Here is a 23,046-nt window from a genome sequence, read left to right on the forward strand (position 1 = left end):
TTATTCTATGATTCTAGGTAGGGGTGCCTCTCCTGGAAGGGGGCCCACGAGAGGATATCCTTGCTCAGCCTTTATTTCAGTCCTTGCTCAGTACAAGGACAGCTGTGGGGAAGCTTTCCCCAAGGAAAGTTGGATCAGGAAGAGCGTGGCCAGCAGGTCCAGGGAAGGGATTCTGCCCCTGTGCTCAGCCCTGGGGAGGCCACAGCTTGAGTCCTGTGTCCAGTTCTGGGCCCCTCAGGAAGTTCAGGAAGGAGCTTGAGGTGCTGGAGCAGGTGCAAAGGAGGCAACTGGGCTGGTGAAGGGACTCGAGCACAGACCCTATGAGGAGAGGCTGAGGGAGCTGGGGGTGTTGAGGCTGGAGAAGAGGAGGCTCAGGGGAGACCTCATCACTCTCTGCAACTCCCTGAAAGGAGGTTGGAGCCAGGGGGGGGTTGGGCTCTTTTCCCAGGCAACTCTCAGCAAGACAAGAGGGCACAAAGGGTCTCAAGTTGTGCCAGGGGAGGTTTAGGTTGGAGATGAGAAAGCATTTCTTTCTGGAGAGGGTGATCAGCCCTTGGAATGGGCTGCCCAGGGAAGTAGTGGATTCTCCGTGTCTGGAGATCTTTCCAAAGAGCCTGGATGTGGCACTGAGTGCCATGGGCTGGGAACCACGGGGGGAGTGGATCAAGGGTTGGACTTGATGAGCTCTGAGGTCCCTTCCAACCCAACCCTTTCTATGATTCTATGATAGCAATTATTTGTGATTATCCATCATCTGTTTAAGTTGGAAGAGACCTCCAAGTCCAACCTTTGACTAACACCACAGTCAGCTACTACATCATGTCCTTAAAGACCAGGTCCAAATGCCTTTTAGATGCCTCCAGGGATGGTGACTCTGCACATGGAGGGGCTTGGAACTGGTGCCAGCCATGGCTCCTTGGAGACAGCTGGGCATCAGGGCATCAGGGCAGGGTCCAGAATGGGCAGTGGTTCCTGGCCCTTTGGTGTGAGAAGCCTCAAGCACTGCAGGACAGGGCTGCTCTGCTGCCATAGCACTTCCAGGTGATACCCTGGTGATTCTTCTGCACAGACAGAAGAAACCTCACACTCTCCATCCTCAGCAGCAGGGGCTTGGCTTGTCATCCCAGTTTTCTCCTAGCAGCACCCTGGCCATCTCCAAGGCCCCTATGGAGGAGCTGAGCCTCCCCCACAAGTGACAGAATCACAGAGTGGTTGAGGTTGGAAGCTCAGAGCTCATCTCCTCCAAGCTCCCTGCCATGCCCAGGGACACCCCTCATCCAGACAAGGATGCTTCAAGCCTCATCCAACCTGGCCTTGAACACCTCCAGGCTGGGGGAAGCCACAGGACCAGTGTCTCACCACCTCACAGTGAAGACCTTCCTCTTAATAGCTCATCTAAATCTCTCCTCTTTCAGTTTAATATTCTTCTTTCTCTTTTCTCTTGTCCTAAGTCCTTTCATAGTCAGTGCTGTCTGCACCTCTCATCCCCAGAGCGTGGTCTGTGTGCTTGAAATTCTACAATTGATGAAAATCATGGAATGGCTGAGGTTGGAAGGGAGCTCAGAGCTCATCTCCTCCAAGCTCCCTGCCATGCCCAGGGACACCTCTCATCCAGACAAGGATGCTCCAAGCCTCATCCAACCTGGCCTTCAACACCTCCAGGGAGGGGGCAGCCACAGCTTCTCTGGGCAATCTCTTCCAGAGTCTCAGCACCCTTCTGCTGAAGAACTTCTTCTTCAGATCCAGCCTCAACCTCTTCTCCTGCACTTTCAAACCATTTCCCCTTCTCCTATGGCTGGACAGTCTTGGGAAAAGCCCCTCTGCAGCCTTCCTGGAGGTTCCCTTCAGGAACTGCAGCTCTGGCAGGGCCCCCCCTCCACCCAGGCCCCTGTGGAGGGCTCTGACCACTTCATCGGTGCTGACAGGAGGGCCTGGCCTCCTTCCAAGCTCCTACAGATCACCGTGACCTCCCCAGAGGGCATCCTGCCCTCCTCACAGCCGCCGTGGAGCACCCAGACCCCTCCATTGCTCCCCACAGAACCATCTCCCCCCCCCCCCCCCCCCAACCTCCTCCGCAGCCCAGACAGAAATGACGCACCGCGCTTCCGTCTGTCCCTCCCTGCCTGCGTTACCCGGCTCTGACTGCTGATTGGACGAAACCCCTTTGGGGGCGGGGCCACCGCCATCTCTTCCGCCGCCGCCCCTCTGCATCCCCTCAGCCGCGGGGGAGCAGCGAGGGGGCCATGGCCGAGGCAGTGAGGGTTCCCCGGCAGGGCCGCCCCAAGAACAGAGCCAAGGTGGGGACAGACGGGACCGGGGGTGCCGGGGAGGGGGCAGGGGGGTGGCAGGGTGGGTGGCTTTGGGGCGGGGGGGCCTGGGCCCCGCGGAGGTTTCGGTACCTGCTGAGTGCTGCCTGGTGCGGGGCTGGGACAGGGGGAGAGAGAGAGAGAGAGAGAGAGGGGGGGGGGGGGGGGTGAGAGTGTGAGAGTGTGTTGTTGTTGTTGTTGTTGTTGTTGTTGTTGTTGTTGTGGTGGTGTTGTTGTTGTGGTGGTGGTGGTGGTGTTGTTACACACTGTGGGACTTTGGCCAAAGGTATTAGGGGGTTTGGCTCATATTTAGGGTTACTTTTTTTTATTTTTAAACGTTTTTTTAAAATCTTTTTGTTTTACTTTTTCCTAGCTTTTTTCCTAGCTTTTTTCCTAGCTTTTTTCCTAGCTTTTTTCCTAGCTTTTTTCCTAGCTTTTTTCCTAGCTTTTTTCCTAGCTTTTTTCCTAGCTTTTTCCCTTTTTTTAGGTTTTTTCATTTTTTCCAGCTTATTTTTCAGCTTATTTTTCAGCTTTTTTTTTTTTTTTTTTTTTTTTTTTTTTAGCTTAAGGCAGCCCCAGCGCTGCCCGGTGCGGTGTTCCGTACGTGTTTACTCTCCTGCTCCTGCCGGGCGCAGCCGGTGTGTGGGAGGCGGCCCCGGGTGCTGCTTCAGGAGAGGCTCCAGGGAAGCTGCAGCGGTGCGGTGACCGCGGGCAGGGCAGGGGAGTGCGGTGCGGTGCGGTGCCTCCCGCCCCGTGTCAGTTCCCAGACAGCTCTCAGGGGAAGCCCTGGAGCTGCACCCGGAGCCCAGCAGTGTTTCGGTGCCGTGGTGTGGGGGGTGTCAGCCTGGGTTCATTTCATAATCTCCTGTTTGAAGGGTGTAAACGCGGAGCCCTGTGGCTCCTCCGTGGTGCCAAGGTTAGGGAGTATCGAGATCCCCAGGTTTTATCCCGTTGTCCGTGCCCTCCGTGCTCCCCAGGGTGGCACCGAGAGCTTTCTGAATTTTTGCTTACCTGGCAGAGGTGCTGCGCGGGATTTCGATGGTTTCTGGAATTCTGGAATTTAGGAAGGAGATTGAGGTGCTGGAGCAGGTCCAAAGGAGGGCAACCAGGCTGGTGAAGGGACTCGAGCACAGACCCTATGAGGAGAGGCTGAGGGAGCTGGGGGTGTTGAGGCTGGAGAAGAGGAGGCTCAGGGGAGACCTCATCACTCTCTACAACTCCCTGAAAGGAGGTTGGAGCCAGGGGGGGGTTGGGCTCTTTTCCCAGGCAACTCTCAGCAAGACAAGAGGGCACAAAGGGTCTCAAGTTGTGCCAGGGGAGGTTTAGGTTGGAGGTGAGAAAGAATTTCTTTCTGGAGAGGGTGATCAGACCTTGGAATGGGCTGCCCAGGGAAGTAGTGGATTCTCTGTGTCTGGAGCTATTTCAAATGAGCCTGGATGTGGCACTGAGTGCCATGGGCTGGGAACCACGGGGGGAGTGGATCAAGGGTTGGACTTGATGAGCTCTGAGGTCCCTTCCAACCCAGCCCATTCTATGATTCCCAGGAATACCTTGCCTCAGGGTTGAGCCAAAATGGAAATGGCAGAATCGTGGTGTCGGGGGAGAGGGGGAAGGGACCTCGAGAAATCATCGAATCCAACCCCCCCCCTGCCCAAACAGGGCCACCCCTCCTGTCCAGTCCTGTGTCCAGGTGGATTCTGAATGTCTCCAGAGGAGGAGACTCCACAATCTCACTGTGCAGCCTGTGCCAGTGTTTTGAAATGGAAATGTTTCCCTTAAGGAGTCAGCAGCTGAAACTGAAAATAACTGAGCAGATTAATTGGCTGCTGTGTTGCAAAGGAAGGGTTAGATCCAAGTATCAGCTGCAGCCCTGCTTCTTGAACTCAAGGCAAGTTAAGCCTGCAGGGAAAAGCAGTCCCAGAGCAGTAAGTGTGTCACTGTTTTTGTCTTGACTCAGCCCCATAGCATGCCCAGGGCAGTCAGACCTTGGGGCTGCTGCTTCTTCAGAGAATCAGTTCCCTGCAGGAAGGCAAGTGAGTCACAGCTGAGTCCTGTCCTTCATTAATGACATGTGTCCAGTGACCCTGCTGTCTTTGGCCAACCCTTCCAGGGATCATTCACTGGGAAACAATTCACTGGTGGTGTCACGTGTGAGAATGAACAATCCTGCAGGGTTAGACATGACCCATCCCTGATACTTCTGTCCCTGGACACAGAGAATCAGGTAGAGGGATGTCAGGAGGAAGATCTGTCTGGAGGGTCTCCTGGTCACACCCCATCTACCAGATGGATTACAACTACATCTACAAAGAAAAAAAGAAGGGTGACTCCCTTCCGAGGGGAACTGAGGGCCCTATATGCCGACTGGACCCGTCCCACAGGGATGCTGCCTTCGTGACACCCGGGTGAGAGAATCCCTGAGCTAATTCAGCCCTCAGGTTATTATCCCCTGTTTGTTCTTGCAAATGGAGCAAGGAAAAAATTGGAGAGGAGAAAAAAGTTTGAGGTCAGGTGAGACCACATATGTGGTAATATGTTTGACTTTATTCTTTATAGTGCAGAGTAAACATGGCATCATGATAAGGTGGATTGTTTTAAAGGCAAGACATAAGAAACAAAGACCATGGCCTTGCTAGCTACAGACATTGCTTACAGCACTTTCCCACAGTAGAACATCATGGGAAAAGCCAAGGGTTGATAGAATTCATAATCCCTTTGTTCAGAGCAGGTGTCCTCCAAATTCCTAACTACCTTTTCTGGCAGCAGACCATGCCTTGCTGCTGTCTTCAGCCTTGCTCTACAGTGTGAGATCCTGCCTCTTTGCCAGCTCTTGGGTCTCTCAAATTATCAAGGTGGTCCTTCACAGTTAATCCAGGCTGGCAACAAAGTAGTACCAGGGTGATTAAAAAGGATTTCAAGGTGCTGGGTTGATAGTTAGTGGGACAGGAGCACAGGTGGTGTTTGCCTCAGTTCCTGCAGTATCAAAGATCATAGAATCATAGATTGGCTGGCTTGGAAGGGACCTCAGAGATCATCAAGTCCAACACTTGATCCACTGTTGTGGTTGCTAGACCATGGAACTGAGTGCCACATCCAGGCTCTTTTGAAATAGCTCCAGACATGGAGAATCCACTACTTCCCTGGGTAGTGGAATGGGCAGCCCATTCCAATGTCTGATCACCCTCTCCAGAAAGAAATTCTTTCTAATCTCCAACCTAAACCTCCCCTGGCACAACTTGAGACCCTTTGTGCCCTCTTGTCTTGTTGAAAGTCGTCTGGCAAAAGAGCCCAACCCCCCCCGTCTCCAACCTCCTTTCAGGGAGTTGTAGAGAGTGATGAGGTCTCCCCTGAGCCTCCTCTTCTTTAGGCTGAACAGTCCCAGCTCCCTCAGCCTCTCCTCATAGGATCTGTGCTCCAGTCCCTTCACCAGCCTGGTTGCCCTCCTTTGGACCTGCTCCAGGACCTCAATCTCCTTCCTGAACTGAGATGAATGAGGAGAGGACAAGGAAAACCCATCTTAACTATAGGTGGCTAAAGGTTTGGTGCCACTGGCAGATTTGGTTTCTTTGACCATGGGGCAAATCCCATGGTACCTACTCTCTCCAGTTCACATGGGCTTCATCTGTTCATCAGGGGCAAAAGGACCCTTGAGTTGGTGGGGATGATCAGGAGGACTTTAAACTCAGTTTGAAGGGGGAGGGAATTGAACTGGGGCTCTCCAGAGATGAGAAAGCCTGAGTTAAGAGTGAAATCAGCAGCCTACCTGAAGTGCATGTACACCAATGCACACAGTGTGGGAAGCAAAGAAGAGGAGATGGAAGCCATTGTGCAGCAGGGAAGCTGTGAAGGAGTCACCATCACAGAAGGCCAACAAGGCTGAAATACTGGTGGGGGTCTGTTACAGACCCAACCAGGAGTATGAGAGTGATGAATTATTCTACAAGCACCTGGCAGATGTCTCAAAAGTCCCATCCCTTGCTCTTGTGGGTGACTTTAACCTGCTGGATGTCTGCTGGGAACTCCACACAGCAGAGAAGAGGCAGTCTAGGAGATATGTGGCACTCAGTGCCATGGTCTAGCAACTGCTCCGGTGGGTCAAGGGTTGGACTAGATGATCTCTGAGGTCCCTTCCAACCCGGCTAATTCTATGATTCTATGATTCTATGATTCCTAGAGCATATAGACGATAATTTCCTGCTTCAGCTGGTAAATGAGCCTACCAGGGATGGGGCCTCTCTAGGCCCTCTGCTCACAAACAGTGAGGGGCTGGTGGGAGATGCAGTGGTCAGAGGCCATCTGGGGCACAGTGACCATGAAATAATAGAGTTTTCAATACTGGATTCTTGTATTGTCTGGGTCTTCAAAACTGGAGGGTCCTGACCTAAGTTTTCTCAGTTTCTCTTCTAATAAACTGGTAGGCATACATAATTTACAAATTGCCAGATTTTTTGCTCTACAGATTGAGAAAATCTTTTGATTTCCTGCACAAATTTGTTTCCCATGCCTTGTTTTTGGAAGGAGGCTAATCTACACCTTAGACTAGTTTTATGGGAGCTGTTTACCTCCAGACTAATGTTAGAAGTTGATAAGCTTAAGGTAATTTCCAGGGTTTTCTATATCTCTAGTGTATAATGCATATTTAAAATGGGTATTTCAGTATTTGTATAGATTTTGTGATTGTTATGGAATGTAATTAGGGCATGCATTCCAGTCTTCCTTTGTTCTGAAAGTACTTTTTTGAAAATAATTTTCTGTACTATTTATGCAGTTTATTTTGTGTTGTTAGTAATATTTCTGTAAAACTTAAGACGAGTTTCAACGTAACTTACTGTAATTTGGTAAAGTCTAATTGCACTGTTTTATTGTTCTTGGTCTTATTTTGTTTATTTTGTATGTTAATAAAACACTGTCCTGGGATGTTTATAGCTTTTTACGTAGAAATGTTGAAGTACCATTCAAGAAGTGACCAAGAGAACAGACTTCAAAGGACAACTAAAGAACAAGGATCTGTTTTGTTGATTTGTTTTTACTTTAAGGTTTATTAAAATGTGTTAAAGAGAGGCTTTCTGGGTTGGGGTGTTGACATATACTAGTTTGCTGATGGTGGGATCTGGGATGCAAAGGGGAGAAATTTACACAGTAGTGACACTGGGTAAGCACAATTTTTTTCTTTTTTCCCTAGGAAAAAAAGAGAAAAAGCACTCAGGAGTCCCAGGTGCAAGAGCCTGATGATGTCTTTCTCCCCCCTGTGCCAGAAGTATCTTCTCCAGACAGTAAAAAGCAAGTGGAACACCCTGGAGAATTTACAGAAATTTGTCTCTGTGATGAAGCAGAGGGTGAAAAAGCCACAAATGATGTGTGTGACATCCCCCAGGGTAACTTACCTTCAGCTGGTGAAGGTTCTTCAGCAACTCTAGAGCCTCCCACAGCTGCAGAAGTCTTAAAAGCTGATCCTTCCCATGAGGAATGTGAGGGGGATGTTGAGAAGAGTGGAGAAGGCAAGTTGGATGAACCTCAGAGCCCTGTGGAGGCAGCTGCTGGTGGATCAGGAACCTCAGTGCTGAGTGGTACCTTCCATTCCCATGCTGTTGGCTCTGGGGCAGCATTGGGCTTTGTAGAGGACAAAGGAACTGAAAACCTGGATGATGCTCATAATCGTCTTGTCTGTTCTTCAGAGAAGCTTCCTTCCCATCTTTCACAGCTCTCTAAAACATCCAGAACGTGTTTCCAGCATCCAGGGTTGAAACCAATTTACCCAGACTTGGCAGCTGATCTGTCCTACGAGAGAACGACTGTCATAGCAGTGGAACCCCTGCTGCACAGTGAAAGGCTGTACCCAGAGCTCCCAACTGAGCCAGAACTGGTGCCTTTTACTAGAGAGCAGCTGAAAATCTTTGAGCCGTGTTCGTGGTTAGAGAATGTTGACTCCTATGCAGAGGAATTTGAAAGTATGGCTCATCAGGACAGGCATGAATTTTATGAACTGCTCCTCAACTACATGCGCTGTAGAAAGCAGCTGCTGCTGGCTGAGGCAGAGCTGCAGGTGATGACAACAGACTGCCAGAATGTGAAGGGAAGGTTATGGATCATAAAAGAAGAACAGAAGACTGTGCAGGTGCTGGTTTTGAACCTAAACTCACTGGGGTGTGATTAATTGCTGTCAAGTTTATTGTATTTGAGCTATTTTGTTCTCAAAGAGATTGTTGCCTTTGCTTTGAGTCTCTCCACTGATGTCCAGGACTTGCAAGTATCATGTTGGGGTTTAAGACACTTTATTGTTTGATTTTGCAACTCAGTGTAGGTGAGTGGGTTCTTTGTTAGTGGCCTCTGTTGCAGTCCATCAGAACGAGCTGTGTACAGCCAGTTCTGCCTTTACTGTTGGGTGTAGTCAGTACCACGGTACTCTGAGTAGGTTCAGGGGATACATGGTGGAACCTCAGCTTGGCAGTCAGTGATGTCCCTTCTGGCCTGCTGCCTGTAGTGAGTTTTCACTGATGTCATTCCCAACTCTCCTGCTGCCAGAGGTGGCAGCTGCAGAGAAACTTGAGTCATGCTGGTGTGGATCAAAGCACAAAACACATCCCCTTGCAGTAACTGTTGCTCCGTAAGCGGTGCAATGGTTTTAGCAGCTTCCAAGGTGGTCGTGGTTCTCTGTGTTATTCCTCTTTGCAAATCAGAGGGATCTGGGGAACTCTTTGGTGCACCCATCAGATAAATTTTCCACCATGCTCATTCTGTGTAACTGTTTCTGGAGCTTGACATGGCAGTGAGAGTGAAGGAAATTTTTCTGGTGCTTTGATGCTATTTATTAGCAACACATCATCAAAATTGTGCAAGAGTGTTCAGTACCTGTGAATGTGTTGGCCTTTAGTGTTGTTTCTGTGAGCACAGCACCTCTCCTACATGGTTCCTGAACTGAGATGTTGAAAGACATCCACTGAACAGATCTGAATCTTTTCTGTTTTTCTTAGGGAATAACACTGAACCTCCTTGGGCTCTTCTTTTTTGTTGATCACTTCCTACACTAAAAGTAATTTTGGCTTCACTCATGCATCCTCACTGGGTATCACACAGCTGTTTAAGCTTGCTTCTTGCTTTAATCCATTCATATTTATTTTATGTCCAGAATAATTGTGTTTTTATGTATCAATTTAAGATTATTCTACAAACTTAGGAAACAAAGGGATACTTTAGAGCTGAGCTTCCATAGTGCTTGCTCTGAAGCTTGTTTCCTGGTAGTATAAAAATAAGAACAGGGGTATTACGTATTGTGCTTTTTCCTGTGCTGAAGAAGTAGAGATATGACAGAGAAAGACTGTCCTCAGCTTTTCAATCCAGTTTGGGAAAAAGTTGAAGTACAGTTAATTCTGAAAGTTTTAAATGTACAATGCAAAGCTGTCTTATGCTTAGAAAAATATTAATCACCTCAGTACATATTTTAAAGTAGCAGAAACAAGTATTTATAGAAATCTATAAAATGAGAAGCAGTTGTGCTCACTTAGAATAGGGAGACCTGACCTTGTTCACATCTGTTGGTCATACAGACAAGTCACTTGATGTCCATTTCCAAATCTGAGTTATTGAGGTTTTGTAGAGTAATTATTTCACAAGTCAGGGATATGAATCTTCAATAGTCAGCAACCTGACAAAGTATGCAGTGTTTTGAAACGTTTGCCTCTTCCACCTGTGGAGTGGCCCCTTTTATGTAAGCTTTGAAATCTGTTGAGGGGAGGGATATCACAAGGTTAGCTTCTGCAATCACTCTTTTTCCAAGATAATGGCACAGCCACTTACATAAAACAATTCCTTTCTTTCCAGGGTGTCTGTGCAGATCAGTGCAAAGTGACAGGTCACCATCGTTACCAAAGAGTGGAACTGAATGAAAATGTGCTGGGGGAACTGAAGAAGCTCTTTGAAGCCAAAGCAGAGCATGTGCACCAGGCACTGGCACTGCACTTGTACACTTCAGTCTTGGCCCAGTTGCAAGTGGAGTCATACATCTACAAGTTGCTCAGCAGCTCCACCCTGTTGAGATCAGTGGCTCTTCAGCAAAAAGAACAAGGTGTGTGGCTGGTCTAGACAACTCCTCATGCTGGTCAGGGTGCCCAGCAACGTGTCCACCTGAAGTTTTCATAGAATCATGTCATAGACTGTTTTGGGTTGAAAAGAACCTTAAAAATAATTCAATTCCCAACCCCTTTCCATGGTCAGGGACACCTCCCACCAGCCCAGGTTGCTCCAAGCCCCATCCAGCCTGACCTGAGACACTGCCAGGGATGGGGCAGCCACAGCTTCTCTGGGAAACCTGGCACAGGGGCTCAGCACCCTCACAGCAAAGAATTTCTTCCTAATATGTAACCTAACTCTTTGCTCTTTCAGTCTGAAACTGTTCCTTCTCACTCTATCATTCCATGCCCTCACAAAAAGTCACTCTTTAGCTTACCTGAGGTCCCTTCACATACTGGAAGGTTGCTAGAAATTCTTCATTTCCTCTCATGAGTTTAGCCACTGCTTCAAGATAGCTTCTCCATCTCTGGTTTTGGGTTTTTTCTTCCTTTGTTTTAATTGAAGGTATGGCTATTCATAAAGTATGGTTAAAACATTGATATTTCAAGTTTCATATTTCAGTTATACAAGAAGCTATTGCTTTTCCTGCATACCCTTTATAAGGCAACCATGGAACGTGGCACAAGGGCTCAGCACCCATATAGTGAAGAATTTCCTCCTCATGTCTCATCCAAATTGTTCCTTCTTGTCCTATTGCTCTAGACCCTTGTCTAAAGTTTCTTCCCAGCTTTCCTGTAGCCCCTTCAGGCACTGGAAGGTGCTCTAAGCTCTCCCTGGAGCCTTTTCTCCAGGTTGAACAATCTGTCTGCACAGGAGAGCCTTTTGGTGGAATGTGTATACTGGAGTGTTTCTCCTCTGATGCTAAAACCTCCTGATCTTATGCAGGTATCCACGGAACTTTTTTTCTCACAGGAGAAACTCAGTTCTCTTGCCTTACCACACGTGGAGTGTAAGGTGAATGCAGGAGTGCTGCCTTCTGTCTAGGCTGTATAGCACCACTGGTGACATTAGAGGAGCAGTAGGTGGGATGGGACACACAGACTCCAGTGTTTGGTTGTCAAAGACAACATATAGTCCCTTTTCCAAACTACTTATCTAAACTACAATTCTAAAACCAGCTAGGTATTTTTCCAGCTTTACTTGTTTTTGAAAGGCCATTTGATACCTCACAGCTGTAACACTTAGAAATCTTTCTGGTTTTCATCCCAGGTGTATTGCTTCTTTTGGTTTCTGCCAAGACTATTTTCTCTAAAGTATTCTTGCTCCTGCCCTGGATATTTATCCTTTTTCATCCTCCTCCATTTGTCTCCCATCTCCCAAATAGTTTATATGTGTAGTAAATAGTGGTTCTTACAGTTTGATGGAATGCCTTTTATAAAAGGAGATGTACTATATTCTTGTAATTAGTGTCTGGTGCCTAATTATAAGATAAAATAGCCTAAAGTATTTTTTTCTGTCAACTTTAAAAAGCAGCTGTGTTGAAATTTCCTGATACCTGTAGATACAGCGTGCAAGTTTTCTGTATAGCCCTGAAACTACTAATTATGCTACTGGTCTGAGAGCTGTTTGTCAAAGCTTCTTATTTCTGTTTTTAATTCACAGCTTCAAAGCAGTCAGAAAATCTTTCTTCAGACTTGGGCCACTTGAAGGAATGTATCAGTGTCCTTTTCAGTTTCACTCGCAGAATTATTGAAGATCCTCAGTTTCAGAGTGACCTTCACAAGTGGCTGCAGAGACTGGTGAGGGAGTAAACATGGATGTAACTGGTCCAACACATGGGAATAAATCCTGAAGGTGGTGCTGATTCTCTCACTGTCCCACGTGCAGTGATCTTTTCTGGGGATTTGGTCGTGAATCTTTAGCATGAGTTCCCTTGCCTTGTTGAAGTCAGTGGAGGTCAGCAGCATTAATGAGGACTGGCCCCTGAGCAGCCACCACTACTCAGAGGGGGCTCTTGCTCAGTTTTCATTATGCTTTTACTTACCTTAAAAGTAAAACTAGTCAGACTTGTCATTTTTGGGAAACTTCTGTTTTTGTGCACCAAAGGAAATGGTTTGTGGCTTCTAAGCCAAGCAAGCAGGCTTTAAAACATTTTTTGTATAATATGATTTGAGAACTTGGGTTTGTTAGAAAGCATGGGAAGAGAAATTAAAATTAAAAAATAATTTTGGTTAGCAGGACTGTAAAATAATCAACTTGAAATGTGTTACAAAACTGTAATTTACCTTTAGGTGTCTGTGTTGCAAAGAATTGGCTGTCCAGGTGACCATCTCTTCCTCTTCAACCACATCCTTCGGTGTCCAGCTGGGATCAGTGAATGGGCTGTTCCATTCATCCAGGTGGGAATGTTTAATTCCTTACAGTCAGAAGCTTGGATGGGGAGTGCAATGGGTTGGAGAAGAGAGGTTCTCGTGCCTGGTTAGTCCCTTGTGATGGTTCTGTGTATCCAGGTGTGTGGAATCACTGGGGTGTTTGTCAAGGGGTGGTGTACCCATGTTAGCCCAGGTATAAGCAGGGAAACACAGATCATTCTTTGATAAACAAACTCTGTGAAAGGGAGTCCAGGGCTTGCAGTGCACCTCAAAAGACCTCGTGCAGCAGCAGTTTTTGGAAATTCTCTCCAAGAAAAGGAAGGAATCCTTATGCTTAAAGTAGCAGCGGTACACAAGCTGAGAGATTGGAGGCAGCTCTGTGATGTATAAGGTTTAAGGAAGAACAAATTTTTTATGTAGTTCACGTTAAAAGGGAACTTTTTTAGTGACATCAGTCACTACTGAAGAATTCTACTTGCTTCAGAGAAAATGGTTTTCCTGGGAAAGTTTTTTAGTTGGGTAATTTCCAGGGCAATGGAAAGGATTCATTTTGTATAGGTCAGAGACAATGCAAATATCAAAAAGCATCAAGGCCTTGCAAAGCACATTTTTGTTTCTCTAAGAGGAGGTGACATTGGAAATCTAGGCATAGGAAAAGGGCTGCAATTACACTGTCAGGGAAAGACAATGAAATAAAGGGTAGAACAGAATCGTGGAATAATTTAGTTTAGGAAAAAAAACCACATTTGGTCACTGAGTCCAACTATTAACCTAACGTGGTAGGATCCTAAGTTCCCCTGTACTCAGCATCCCGGTTCCCCTTGATACTCCAGGAATACATGTGAAACAAAGAGAGTTGTCTTTTTGGGGAGCTTTTGATGTTCTTTTTTCTTTTCCTCCTTTACTTTCTGTAATTACTTGTTTTGGACAAATCCCAGTATTTGCTGCAGCAATACTTTCCCCAAGGTGTGGGTACTGTCTTTATGGATAATTTTTAGTCTGAACAGAAAGCTATTGAAAAATATCAAACCTTGAATTTTAATTTCTCTGATAGAACTAATTTACCTTTTATTTTACACATCTAGCTTTACTTAGATTTTTTTTTTTTGTATTTAATTTCAGATCAAAGTCTTGGATCACCCATCAGGTGTCTTTCATTTCATGCAATCTCTCGCCTTGCTTATGTCTCCTGTCAAGTAAGTATGAATATGATTATATTAATGCATTCTAATTGTTTTAAGAGTGAAAACCATGACAAAAGATGTGCTTTCAAAACCCTGAAAGCTCATTACAGGCAGAATCATAAAAGCTGACAAAGAAGAGATGAATGGTTTAGATGAAACTTGTTTTATTCATTCAATTTTAACTACTGCCTTGGCAGTACATTCTTGTGCTGTGCAGAGTGTGGTGCAGCTTGCTTTCAGCTGTCAAGTGGCTTGTGCTGGCTGACATACCCATGTGTTTTGTTAGTGTGACTTCTGAAATAAAGCTCTTGCTTTGCATGAGGGCCTGTTCACGATGCTGCCCCTGCAACAGAACTCTTGGGTGAAGGGTTTATGAAGTTGGTGGGTTTGCTGGTCGAACTGTTTTGGTTTTTTTTCTTCCTTTTTTCTCTGGAAGGAGCACATAATGCTTGCAGAAGTCAATCACTACTGAAGAATTCTAGGTGCTTCAGAGAAAATGCAGAACTTGCTTCCCCCATGCCCAAGTTTTGAGGGAAAACCAAACTGCTGGTATTTAGGGTTGTCATTGTGATCTTGATAATCTGATGGGAGTCCTGTTTATTGGAGACTTATTTTAAAGGCTTTTTTTTTTTTACATTTCCTGTCTGGAGCTGCTAAGGTAAACAAGGTTACCCTGAGGCCATCCATGCATATTGTCAGTACATCCCCACGCTTGTGTTTTGAACAAGGACTAATTCAGGGTGTCTGGAGTGGTGCTCTCAATAGCTGAAACAGGAAGGCAGGCTCCTTAATGGTTGCTCTTTCTGTTAAAAGAGCTGAAGCTCATCTGTTAGAGCTGCTGCAGGTCAGGAACAAGTTTGAATTCTGGATTTGGTTTTTGAAATCAGCATCTTTAAAACTTTAATCTGTGATACAATCATGTTTTCAGAGGGCAGGTGTGAGGAGATCAGAAGGGTGGTATTGTGCTGGAGTTCTGTGGCACTGTGTGCAAAACTCTGGCACACTTCTAGTTAGAAGGAAGTTGGATGTTACAACTTCAGCTTTTTGTGCAACCTCTCTGTAGTTCTGTAAAACCACATTGGCCTAAGTTGCTGGTTTTATATGATGCAGGGTCTAAAAACTAGTACCTCAGAATTAAAGTAGGCTCATACATGGAACTGGAGTTGGCTCCATTTCAGGCAGCTCTTTCCTGGAAGGTCTTCAGTTTTGGTAGCTCATTATGCTGAAGTCCTTACCTTTTACTAACCCTGATCTGGGTTCTAATGCAGCTATGAATATTATACATGAGCTGCCCTGCACCCACCCTCTTGGTTGTCTTGCCAGGTGATAGCCTTATCTTGTTGCTATAGAGTACCTCTTCTGAAATATGACTTTTTTTGTGTTTTTAAGAGGGGATATTTCTTACACATGGAGAAGAATCGAGTTGTTTCATGCATAGTTGAATATAATACAATGTATATTATATAATGTATATTATAACTATACAGGAGATGATCGTAGTTTACACTGTTAAAAACACTTCTTGGAAGACAGTTTGAGTATGGGAGATTGGTGTAAGTCTTCTAAGAAATCAGGTTATCTGGCATTACTGTTAGTTCCTTGTTGTTGTATCTGTTTTCTGGTATCTGTTCTTAAGTATCTGCAAGATGGCTACATTCAGAATCTTTTTTTTTTTATAAACTTGATTTTTCACTCAAAATCAGGAATCGAATGGACTTCATGTGCCACATGAAACCAAGTGAAAGGAAAAGTTCCTCTTCATCTGGCAAAGAATCTGGAAACTGGACCCTGGTAGATGAAGGAGGAGAAGAGGTACAGCCAAATGAATTCCTTTTTTCCTCTTAAGCTTTTGCTTAACCTTAACTGTATTAATTTTTCTGAAATGGAGTTAAGTAAAGCTGACATTTTCATCTAGAAAAACAATTTAAAACTTTGTATTTTTCTCTGAGATGAGGGCAGTAATGGAGTTTGCAGGAATAAGTATTAACAGATAGAAGTGAAACCTACTGGAGCTATTGCATGCAAAAGTCACGTGGATATAGATGTGTTTGAACACATCTTCCCTTCAGGAGGTCTGGACTTGCATGGTGTTCCATCTACTCCAGTTTCCTCGTTGATGAGGGCTTTTATAGAAACATATACAGCCAGAAAATTCATGTGTATGAGCTGTGTGAAGAGTAATTCATTTGTACTGTGTTTTCCTCTTAAAAATCAAACTAATTAGTACAAGAGTTAAACCCTTTCACTGTGTGCTTTGTTGGAGAGCTACTAAAAGGGACTTTTTATATTCATCTATAGGATGAGGATCCTGAAACAAGCTGGGTTCTGCTTTTGGAAGACGACTTGATTGCTCTGCTGTCACAGTTTCCATTTCATGAACTCTTTCAGCAGTTCCTTGGGTTTAAGCCTGGAGGTAAATCAGCTGCTAAAGTGTTGTTCTTAATTTTTCTTGTGCTTATTGCCTTATTGACTAACACTGTCATGAATGCTACTGCAGTGTGAGAGTCTGAGTGGAGTAATGAAGCTCTGCAAGAGCTCACTGACTGAATAGATGAGGTGGAGGTGTGTGCCATGGGTATGGGAAATTTAAAAACTGCTATACTGGCATGCAGAATGTTGGAGTTCTTCCGCTTAGTTTTGATTTACTCAGTAGCTATACCCAGAGATGTGATTTCAGGACTTAATTTTTCCCCCTTGCAAGAGGCAAGAGCCATAATTTTGCTGTGTCTTTTATTTTTTGTGTATTTTTATTATTTTGTGTATTTACTGTGAATTCTTCATTACATTAAATCTCTGGATTAATAAGCAAAGATACCTGCTTGCAAGAGGTCTTACAGCACGCATAAATGATTTATGCTTTCATATTTAACACATTTATTGTTAGTTTCATTTAAAAAGCATACATTTCAGCCCACTATATAGCTGGCAAACAATGAGCTCTTTGTCCTTTATATGGTGAACTGCTGCTTAAAGTGCCTGTTAAGTTACTTAAAATCCAGAATTCACACTTATTTTTGACACCTTTTTGGTCTCTCTGGTTTTAGGTGCTTATTTTCCTGAAAAAACGACTCCCCAGGAAATGATGAAGATTTTTGCTTTTGCAAACTCCCTGGTGGAACTTCTGTCTGTGGGGTTAGAAACCTTCAACAGAGCACGGTACAGGCAGTTTGTGAAGAGAATTGGTCAGCTCATCAAGTAAGAGAGTCTCTTCTGTGTGATGGGATTAAATCTTCCCCTGACAGTCTAGTCTAAAAGCTCAGAGCTGTAAAAGAAAACCCAAACTCACTACCAAGCAAACAAAAAACCCCAACACCAGCAACCAAACAAAAAATTCCAATTGTTAGTTCCAAGGTTGGTTCTTGGGTAGGTTTTGCTCTGAGAGGTGGTCAGTTTCAGATTATTCAGTCTGTGGAGAGTTGCAGAATCTAAATGCTGTGGGTACAAAGGAGCTGAGTGACCTGTGGAATGCCAGCCTGGCTTCATCAGGGATGTCTTGGAAATCCACTGAAATCCAATAGTTTCTTGAACTGCTCCTATTTATAACTAGTGGAACAGTTTTCTTTCTGTTATCAGGAATTGTTCTAGTGGTTTTTAATTTGCTCCTTGAAAATTGTCACATTTTTTCAGTAAGCAAATGTAATCAAAACTACAAAGTTGCTCTTTATTTTTAAATCTCTAGCACTCACTTTAAATGGCTTCTGTGTGTGTTTGAGGGGATAGTTACATGAGAAAAAACCCTCAAATGTCTTCGTGTTTTTAGAGCAGAAACTTTCTCAGTCTAATTATTTCTCTATGACCCCTTTGTATGTATTGTCCCTTCATAACATAGCACTACCCAAGGGCTCCAAGGTTCATACACAAACTTAATTTCGTGTCACAGAACGTCATGCACTGGTTGATTGCAAAGCTGAGGAAGGATAACACAGGAATTTTAGACAAACCCTGTCTGATGATGGGAGGGAAATGCTATTTATATGGAAATCCCTGGAAACCAGAGGACAAAGGGTTGAGCATGTCTCTAGTGACTGGTTTGTGGTTTTTTTTTCATGGTGATGACATACTTAATGATCCCTCTTCAACTTGTTTGTTATGCTGTGTAGGATGACACTTTGTCATGTGAGTGACCACTGGGCTCAGTACGTTAGCAGCAATAAACAATATGGATCAGTAGCACATCCCTACTCCGTGGAAAAATTGCAACTGGAGTTTGATGAGCTATTCTTTAGAACTGTTCTACATGTTTTGAAGGCCAAAAGGTAGGCTGTCCAGTGTGATACTGGCTTCATCTTGGAGGGGGGAGTTGCAATAGTTTTAAATATATTTATGCAAGGCTGCAATATGCAGGATTTTTCAACGTATTAGTAGTATTAGGATGGGTTATGGAGTTATGCCTTGAGTTTGAGCATCTGACAAGCTCTGGGAACTTCCTCAGTTCAGAACTTCCTCAGTTCCAGAGGAACTTCCTCTGGTAGCTTCCTCAGTTAAGTTGGAATCTGAGATGCTATGACATATTCTCCTATTCTTAATTTTGTGGTATGGCAGAGTTTTGGATGTCTCCATTTCAAATGCTGGAATTTATCAGGGTGGAAACTGTTTCTGTCTGCCTTCTCAATTTCAACAGGTTGGGAGTCTGGTTGTTCATGTCTGAGATGCCTTATGGAACCTTATCCAGCAACATGCTTTGGAGGCTCTTCTTTGTCATGCATTGTGCAGAGAATGAGCATCTGGAAAAGCTCTGCTCTAATCTGCAACCTGCTGACTTCAAGCAGAGACTCAAAGGTAGGATTCTGATCTGCTCAGGTACTGCTGCATCAACAAGAAGTTTCATGCCTTGCAGGTTTCATTGTTAAATGCCCAGAGGCCTCAGAAATGTTTTGGGCAGTTCATAGGCTTTTAGTACTTGTTTAACCAAACTATTACATTTAAAAGGAATTGTTGTAGCTGTAGTCCTTTCAGGGTTTTTTTTTTTTCTGCTGCTACTGGCTGCTTTGGAGAGCTGCAGAAGTGCCATGCAGTTAGGTACTTTTTGGGTACTCTGATATCAAGTCCCAACTTGAGCTATGATAGTATTTAGAGAGCAAGGTTTAAATACTGAAATAAAGAATTCTGTATCATTTAAGTTCTTCTTCTGAGCTGTTGCTGTTGTTGACTGCTAAGATGTTGGTATTTGTATAAGTACCCCTGTCCTGTATTCCCTCCATGCCTCCATAAACGTGTCAGCTTTGGCTGCATTACATTACTGAATGGGAGATACGCTTATCTTCCCCAACTAGAGATGTTTCCCTTACCTCAAGCCTTTTTTTGATGCTTTTCTCATCCTCTATGCTAGATACTATTCCTATTTCCCCATGACTCTGCGTTATGTTGATTTCCACAGTCATTATGGTAGCTTCAGCTATAGCAGAGTTGCTTCGAGGCCAGCTGGAATGCTTACTTCTTTCTGCTGCTGCCTTCGTGGAAAATATTTCAGGATTTGAATGGCAGGGAGCCAGGTAAACAAAGCAGTAACTGGTCTGCTGTCTTTAAGGAGAGCATATCTCCCTCTGGTGGTTTTAGTTTTCAGCTATCTGAAAGCTCAGCTAGCTGTCACCACATCGAGCAAGCCTTCTGATGGAAAAAGAGGAAAACTGAGAATGAGAGGTTACTTGGGGTCTTGACTGTGCAAGCTCAGCTCTTCAAGGCAATTTATGCAGATTGTAGCTGTGTATGCTTTTGTGAAGTGCTGATCTGATTAGCACTTGCCAGCTACAGTAACAGTCACTCTTTTTTAGGAGGACTTTTGTGATTTTTGTTTTTGCAAGAAATTCTTGTTGCATCTCCAAGAAAGAGTGCAATAAGATGTGGTGGGTTGCAGCTCTGCCCATAGCAAGCACTGGTTCTTTTGTTTTGTTGAGGCTTTGTTTTGCTTCTAGATAACTTTTATATTTTAAAGTCCCTGGTATGCTGATGCAGGATACTTTTATTCTCTTCATTCTCCTCGGTGTGTAATCTCAGCACAATGCTGTTTTTCACAAATGTCTAGACAGGGAATATCAACAGTTCTTTTGGTGAAATCCATCTAATCTTATTTTGACTGACACAAATATACTGCTGGCTTAATTTCCAGTAATTCATACCATTGAAGAGTGTGGCACTAACATACTCTTGGGAGAGAACCTTTTATATTGATTTCCCTTCCCAAATTAATATTGAGAAATGGTAATAGTAGCAAATCTAACCTACATGTGGTAGCAAGCCTTGATAATTGGTGGAAGATTTAGATTTCCACGTGCAGAGATGGGAGTGTAATTGCTTTTAAGGTGTAGGTAACAATAGCATGATAAAGTGGAGTGCAGTGATAGAGCTACACTTCCTAGGATGGCTTCTGGACCAGCTGGAGCTACCAGATACTGTCACCACATAGAGATATGGGAAGTCCAGTTGATTGAGGTGTTCTTCATTTGGACCAAGTGTTAATAAATTTACTATGGAACACATTTTCTTCTTGATATTGGATACCAATGTGAGTACAAATGTGTTCTCTGTAACTAATGTAAATACAGGATTGGCAGTTTTGCCTTTGCTTCTATTGCAGTTGGCAATGAGAACCTGCTGAGCAACATTTTTAGTTCCTTTACTGCCACTACCAAGATTTGAGGAGCCACTGAGCTTCAGGGTCTCTCTTAACTTGGGCTGTGATGTGGTCAGATGTGTGAAGGAGGGAGAGTACTGGCTGAACTAGCAACGTGTGGTGTAAATGTCACTGCCCCACTGGGAGACAAAAGGATTCAGGTGGAGCCTCTTTCCCTCTTTCATTGTCCCAACTCCCAGGATATGTCTTGGTGTGGGTTTGAGGCTGGTGTGGGGTTTGCCCACAGGCTGCCCCAGGTATGGAGAAGAGGATGGTGCAGCTGAAGCAGGGGGCTGAGAGCTTTGCAGCACTGTGACTGGCAGCAGAGAAGGTCTGGTGCACAGGTACTCAGCAGCTGGCATCAGCCCTTGTACTTTCTTTTATGGTCTTTACTCTTTACCAAATCATCTTTTAGTCTCCTATCTCTCTTCAGACTCATCTGTCCCTCAGCTGTTCTATCCCTAATGTGTCCTGGTTTGGGCCAGGATAAAGGTGATTTTCTGTCTTGTACTTTTGCTTTTAGCTAAGTCTGTTGTTATCAGTCCTAGAAGCACCCGCTGACTGAGAAACTTGCTGTTAATTTCATCAAGTGCAACTACTTACAAGAGACTTAGCTAAGAGCAAAAGTACAAGACAGAAAATCACCTTTATCCTGGCCCAAACCAGGACATAATGAAACATGGATACACACCTCATGGTGATAATATGATAATTGATGAAATAGAATTTGTTACTTGTGTCTCCTACCCCCTGCTGCAGCTCACTTTGCTGTGCCTTTATATCTAGCAATGTTATGCTGTCTTTTTTTTTAAATTTTAAATTTTTTTTATTTTTTTTTTTGTCCTAATTCACTACCTTAACCCCATATTGCAACAACAAAAACTACAGTGCTCTGCAGCTGCTGCTGCTGCAGGGATGAAAGCTTTAGGAAAGGGGGGTGAATGGATGAGCCACCTGCTGTCTGCCTGCTGCATCCACCAGAACCATCAGATTGTATTCAACAGAGCAGAGAAAACTCCTTACCTAAATGGCACAGTCCTCTAGCTTGCTGTTTATGTTTTGGCTGTACATGTTGGACCTTCTCAGATTGAAGTACAGTTGCAAAATTCTTGAAAGCCCTTAAAATAGAACATAACCTAAGTGGAAGTGTTTAATCACAAGCCTGCTGAGCACGTGCCTGTGCAGATGGAACAGCTGAGAGCCACAGTTAGTGCTTTTTTAGTATATCAAATGCTGTGATATGATTGCTGTAAACTGAGAAAACTGACCACTCTCCAGACCATTTTATAGCTCAAATTAAACTTTCAATGATTGTTTTGCTTCACAATCATAATATATTTGGAGGAATAAAAAATATTTTAAAGTCACACACAGGTTTCTTTGTACTTATACTTCCAACTTGAAGAATAAAATGTTTATTTGCATTCAACAACATTTTGCTACTGGGTTTTGAAGAGGAAGCCTGTCTTGAATTCAAGTGAAAACATCTCTTAGCCCTTCTGTTCAACTTCAGTTCTCTTCAGAGATATTTTCCAAACAACTGGGTTCAATAATTTCCTCAGACTTTTGCTGTAACTCTTGGACATAACCTAGGCCCCGGGCTAGATGCATGAAATATTTCTGTTTGTAATTGGCCTAGGATGATCTCCCCAGTTTAATTGCTGCTTGAGATTGTGGTGTGTAGAATGAGCAATCTCAGCTTGATCAAAACCTCTGCTGTTCTCTTACCTCATGACTGTGTGCTGATTTAGGCTAGAATGCTTTTGTATGGTTTGGACTTACTCTCTGGAATTAATTGCTCCAATATGTAATGAAAGCCAAAACAATAATGGTAATTTAAAAAAACCCCAAAGGATCCAAGCAGTTGCTACCTGTGGATGATCATCATTGCATAGATAAAATACTTGTAAAAATTGACTGTAAGCAGTGTTAGCTTTTGTTATGAGTTACTAGCATGTTTGCTGAATCGTGTGGGTACCTTATTTTAAAGGAGCTGGTACCATCTGTTTCTGAAGAGATGATACTAAGCCTCCAGTGAGGTAATTCCTTTGTCACTAATTACTTCAGTGGGAGTGGATAAATATATAATTGGTGATGTTTAACATCCTATGACATGTTTCTTCTGTGTGCCTTTTTTTTTTCCTAGACCCGGAGCACCTTGAAAATTTTGAAAAGTATCTCAAATCAATGAACTGCTCAGAAGAAATTTGTCTTCTCACCACATTTGCTCAGATGGCACAGATCAAACGTGCTGATGTTGATGAGGATTTTATCAAAATCATTGTTCTGGAGATATATGAGGTGAGTATATTGAGGAAAAGGATGAATGTGCTTTTTGTTTTACCAGTGGAAGGTTGAGACATTCCTGGCTTCTGTAGTTTGTTCTGCTGTGGAACTAAGAAAGTGAACTAATGAAGTTTATAGTCTTAATACTGAATTAAAATATCCTAAAGCATATGGGTTGGTCTTTTTTTGAAAGAAAAGCTTTTCTGTACACCAAGCCAGAATGAAACAAATGATCAAAACCACATGGCTTTTTGCTTTATATTTCCTGTGCATGTCTAACT

General features: G+C 44.1%; 1 protein-coding gene across 2 annotated transcripts in view; it reads left to right on the top strand.

Moving 5' to 3' along the window:
* Positions 1-2,206: 2,206 nt before the first annotated feature.
* The window catches only part of EPG5 (ectopic P-granules autophagy protein 5 homolog), a 64,597-nt gene continuing 43,757 nt past the window's right edge, over positions 2,207-23,046 (top strand). For both annotated transcript variants that reach the window (XM_030467337.1, XM_030467338.1), the window contains exons 1-12: positions 2,207-2,297; positions 7,489-8,421; positions 10,125-10,368; positions 11,976-12,112; positions 12,605-12,712; positions 13,808-13,881; positions 15,573-15,681; positions 16,168-16,282; positions 16,914-17,064; positions 17,970-18,125; positions 18,491-18,648; positions 22,626-22,780. In XM_030467337.1, the coding sequence (XP_030323197.1) occupies positions 2,244-2,297; positions 7,489-8,421; positions 10,125-10,368; positions 11,976-12,112; positions 12,605-12,712; positions 13,808-13,881; positions 15,573-15,681; positions 16,168-16,282; positions 16,914-17,064; positions 17,970-18,125; positions 18,491-18,648; positions 22,626-22,780 (2,394 nt within the window). In that variant the 5' untranslated portion in view covers positions 2,207-2,243. The remainder of the gene's footprint in view (positions 2,298-7,488; positions 8,422-10,124; positions 10,369-11,975; positions 12,113-12,604; positions 12,713-13,807; positions 13,882-15,572; positions 15,682-16,167; positions 16,283-16,913; positions 17,065-17,969; positions 18,126-18,490; positions 18,649-22,625; positions 22,781-23,046) is intronic.

This window comes from Calypte anna, chromosome Z (genome assembly GCF_003957555.1).
Source record: "Calypte anna isolate BGI_N300 chromosome Z, bCalAnn1_v1.p, whole genome shotgun sequence".
Taxonomy (NCBI): domain Eukaryota; kingdom Metazoa; phylum Chordata; class Aves; order Apodiformes; family Trochilidae; genus Calypte; species Calypte anna.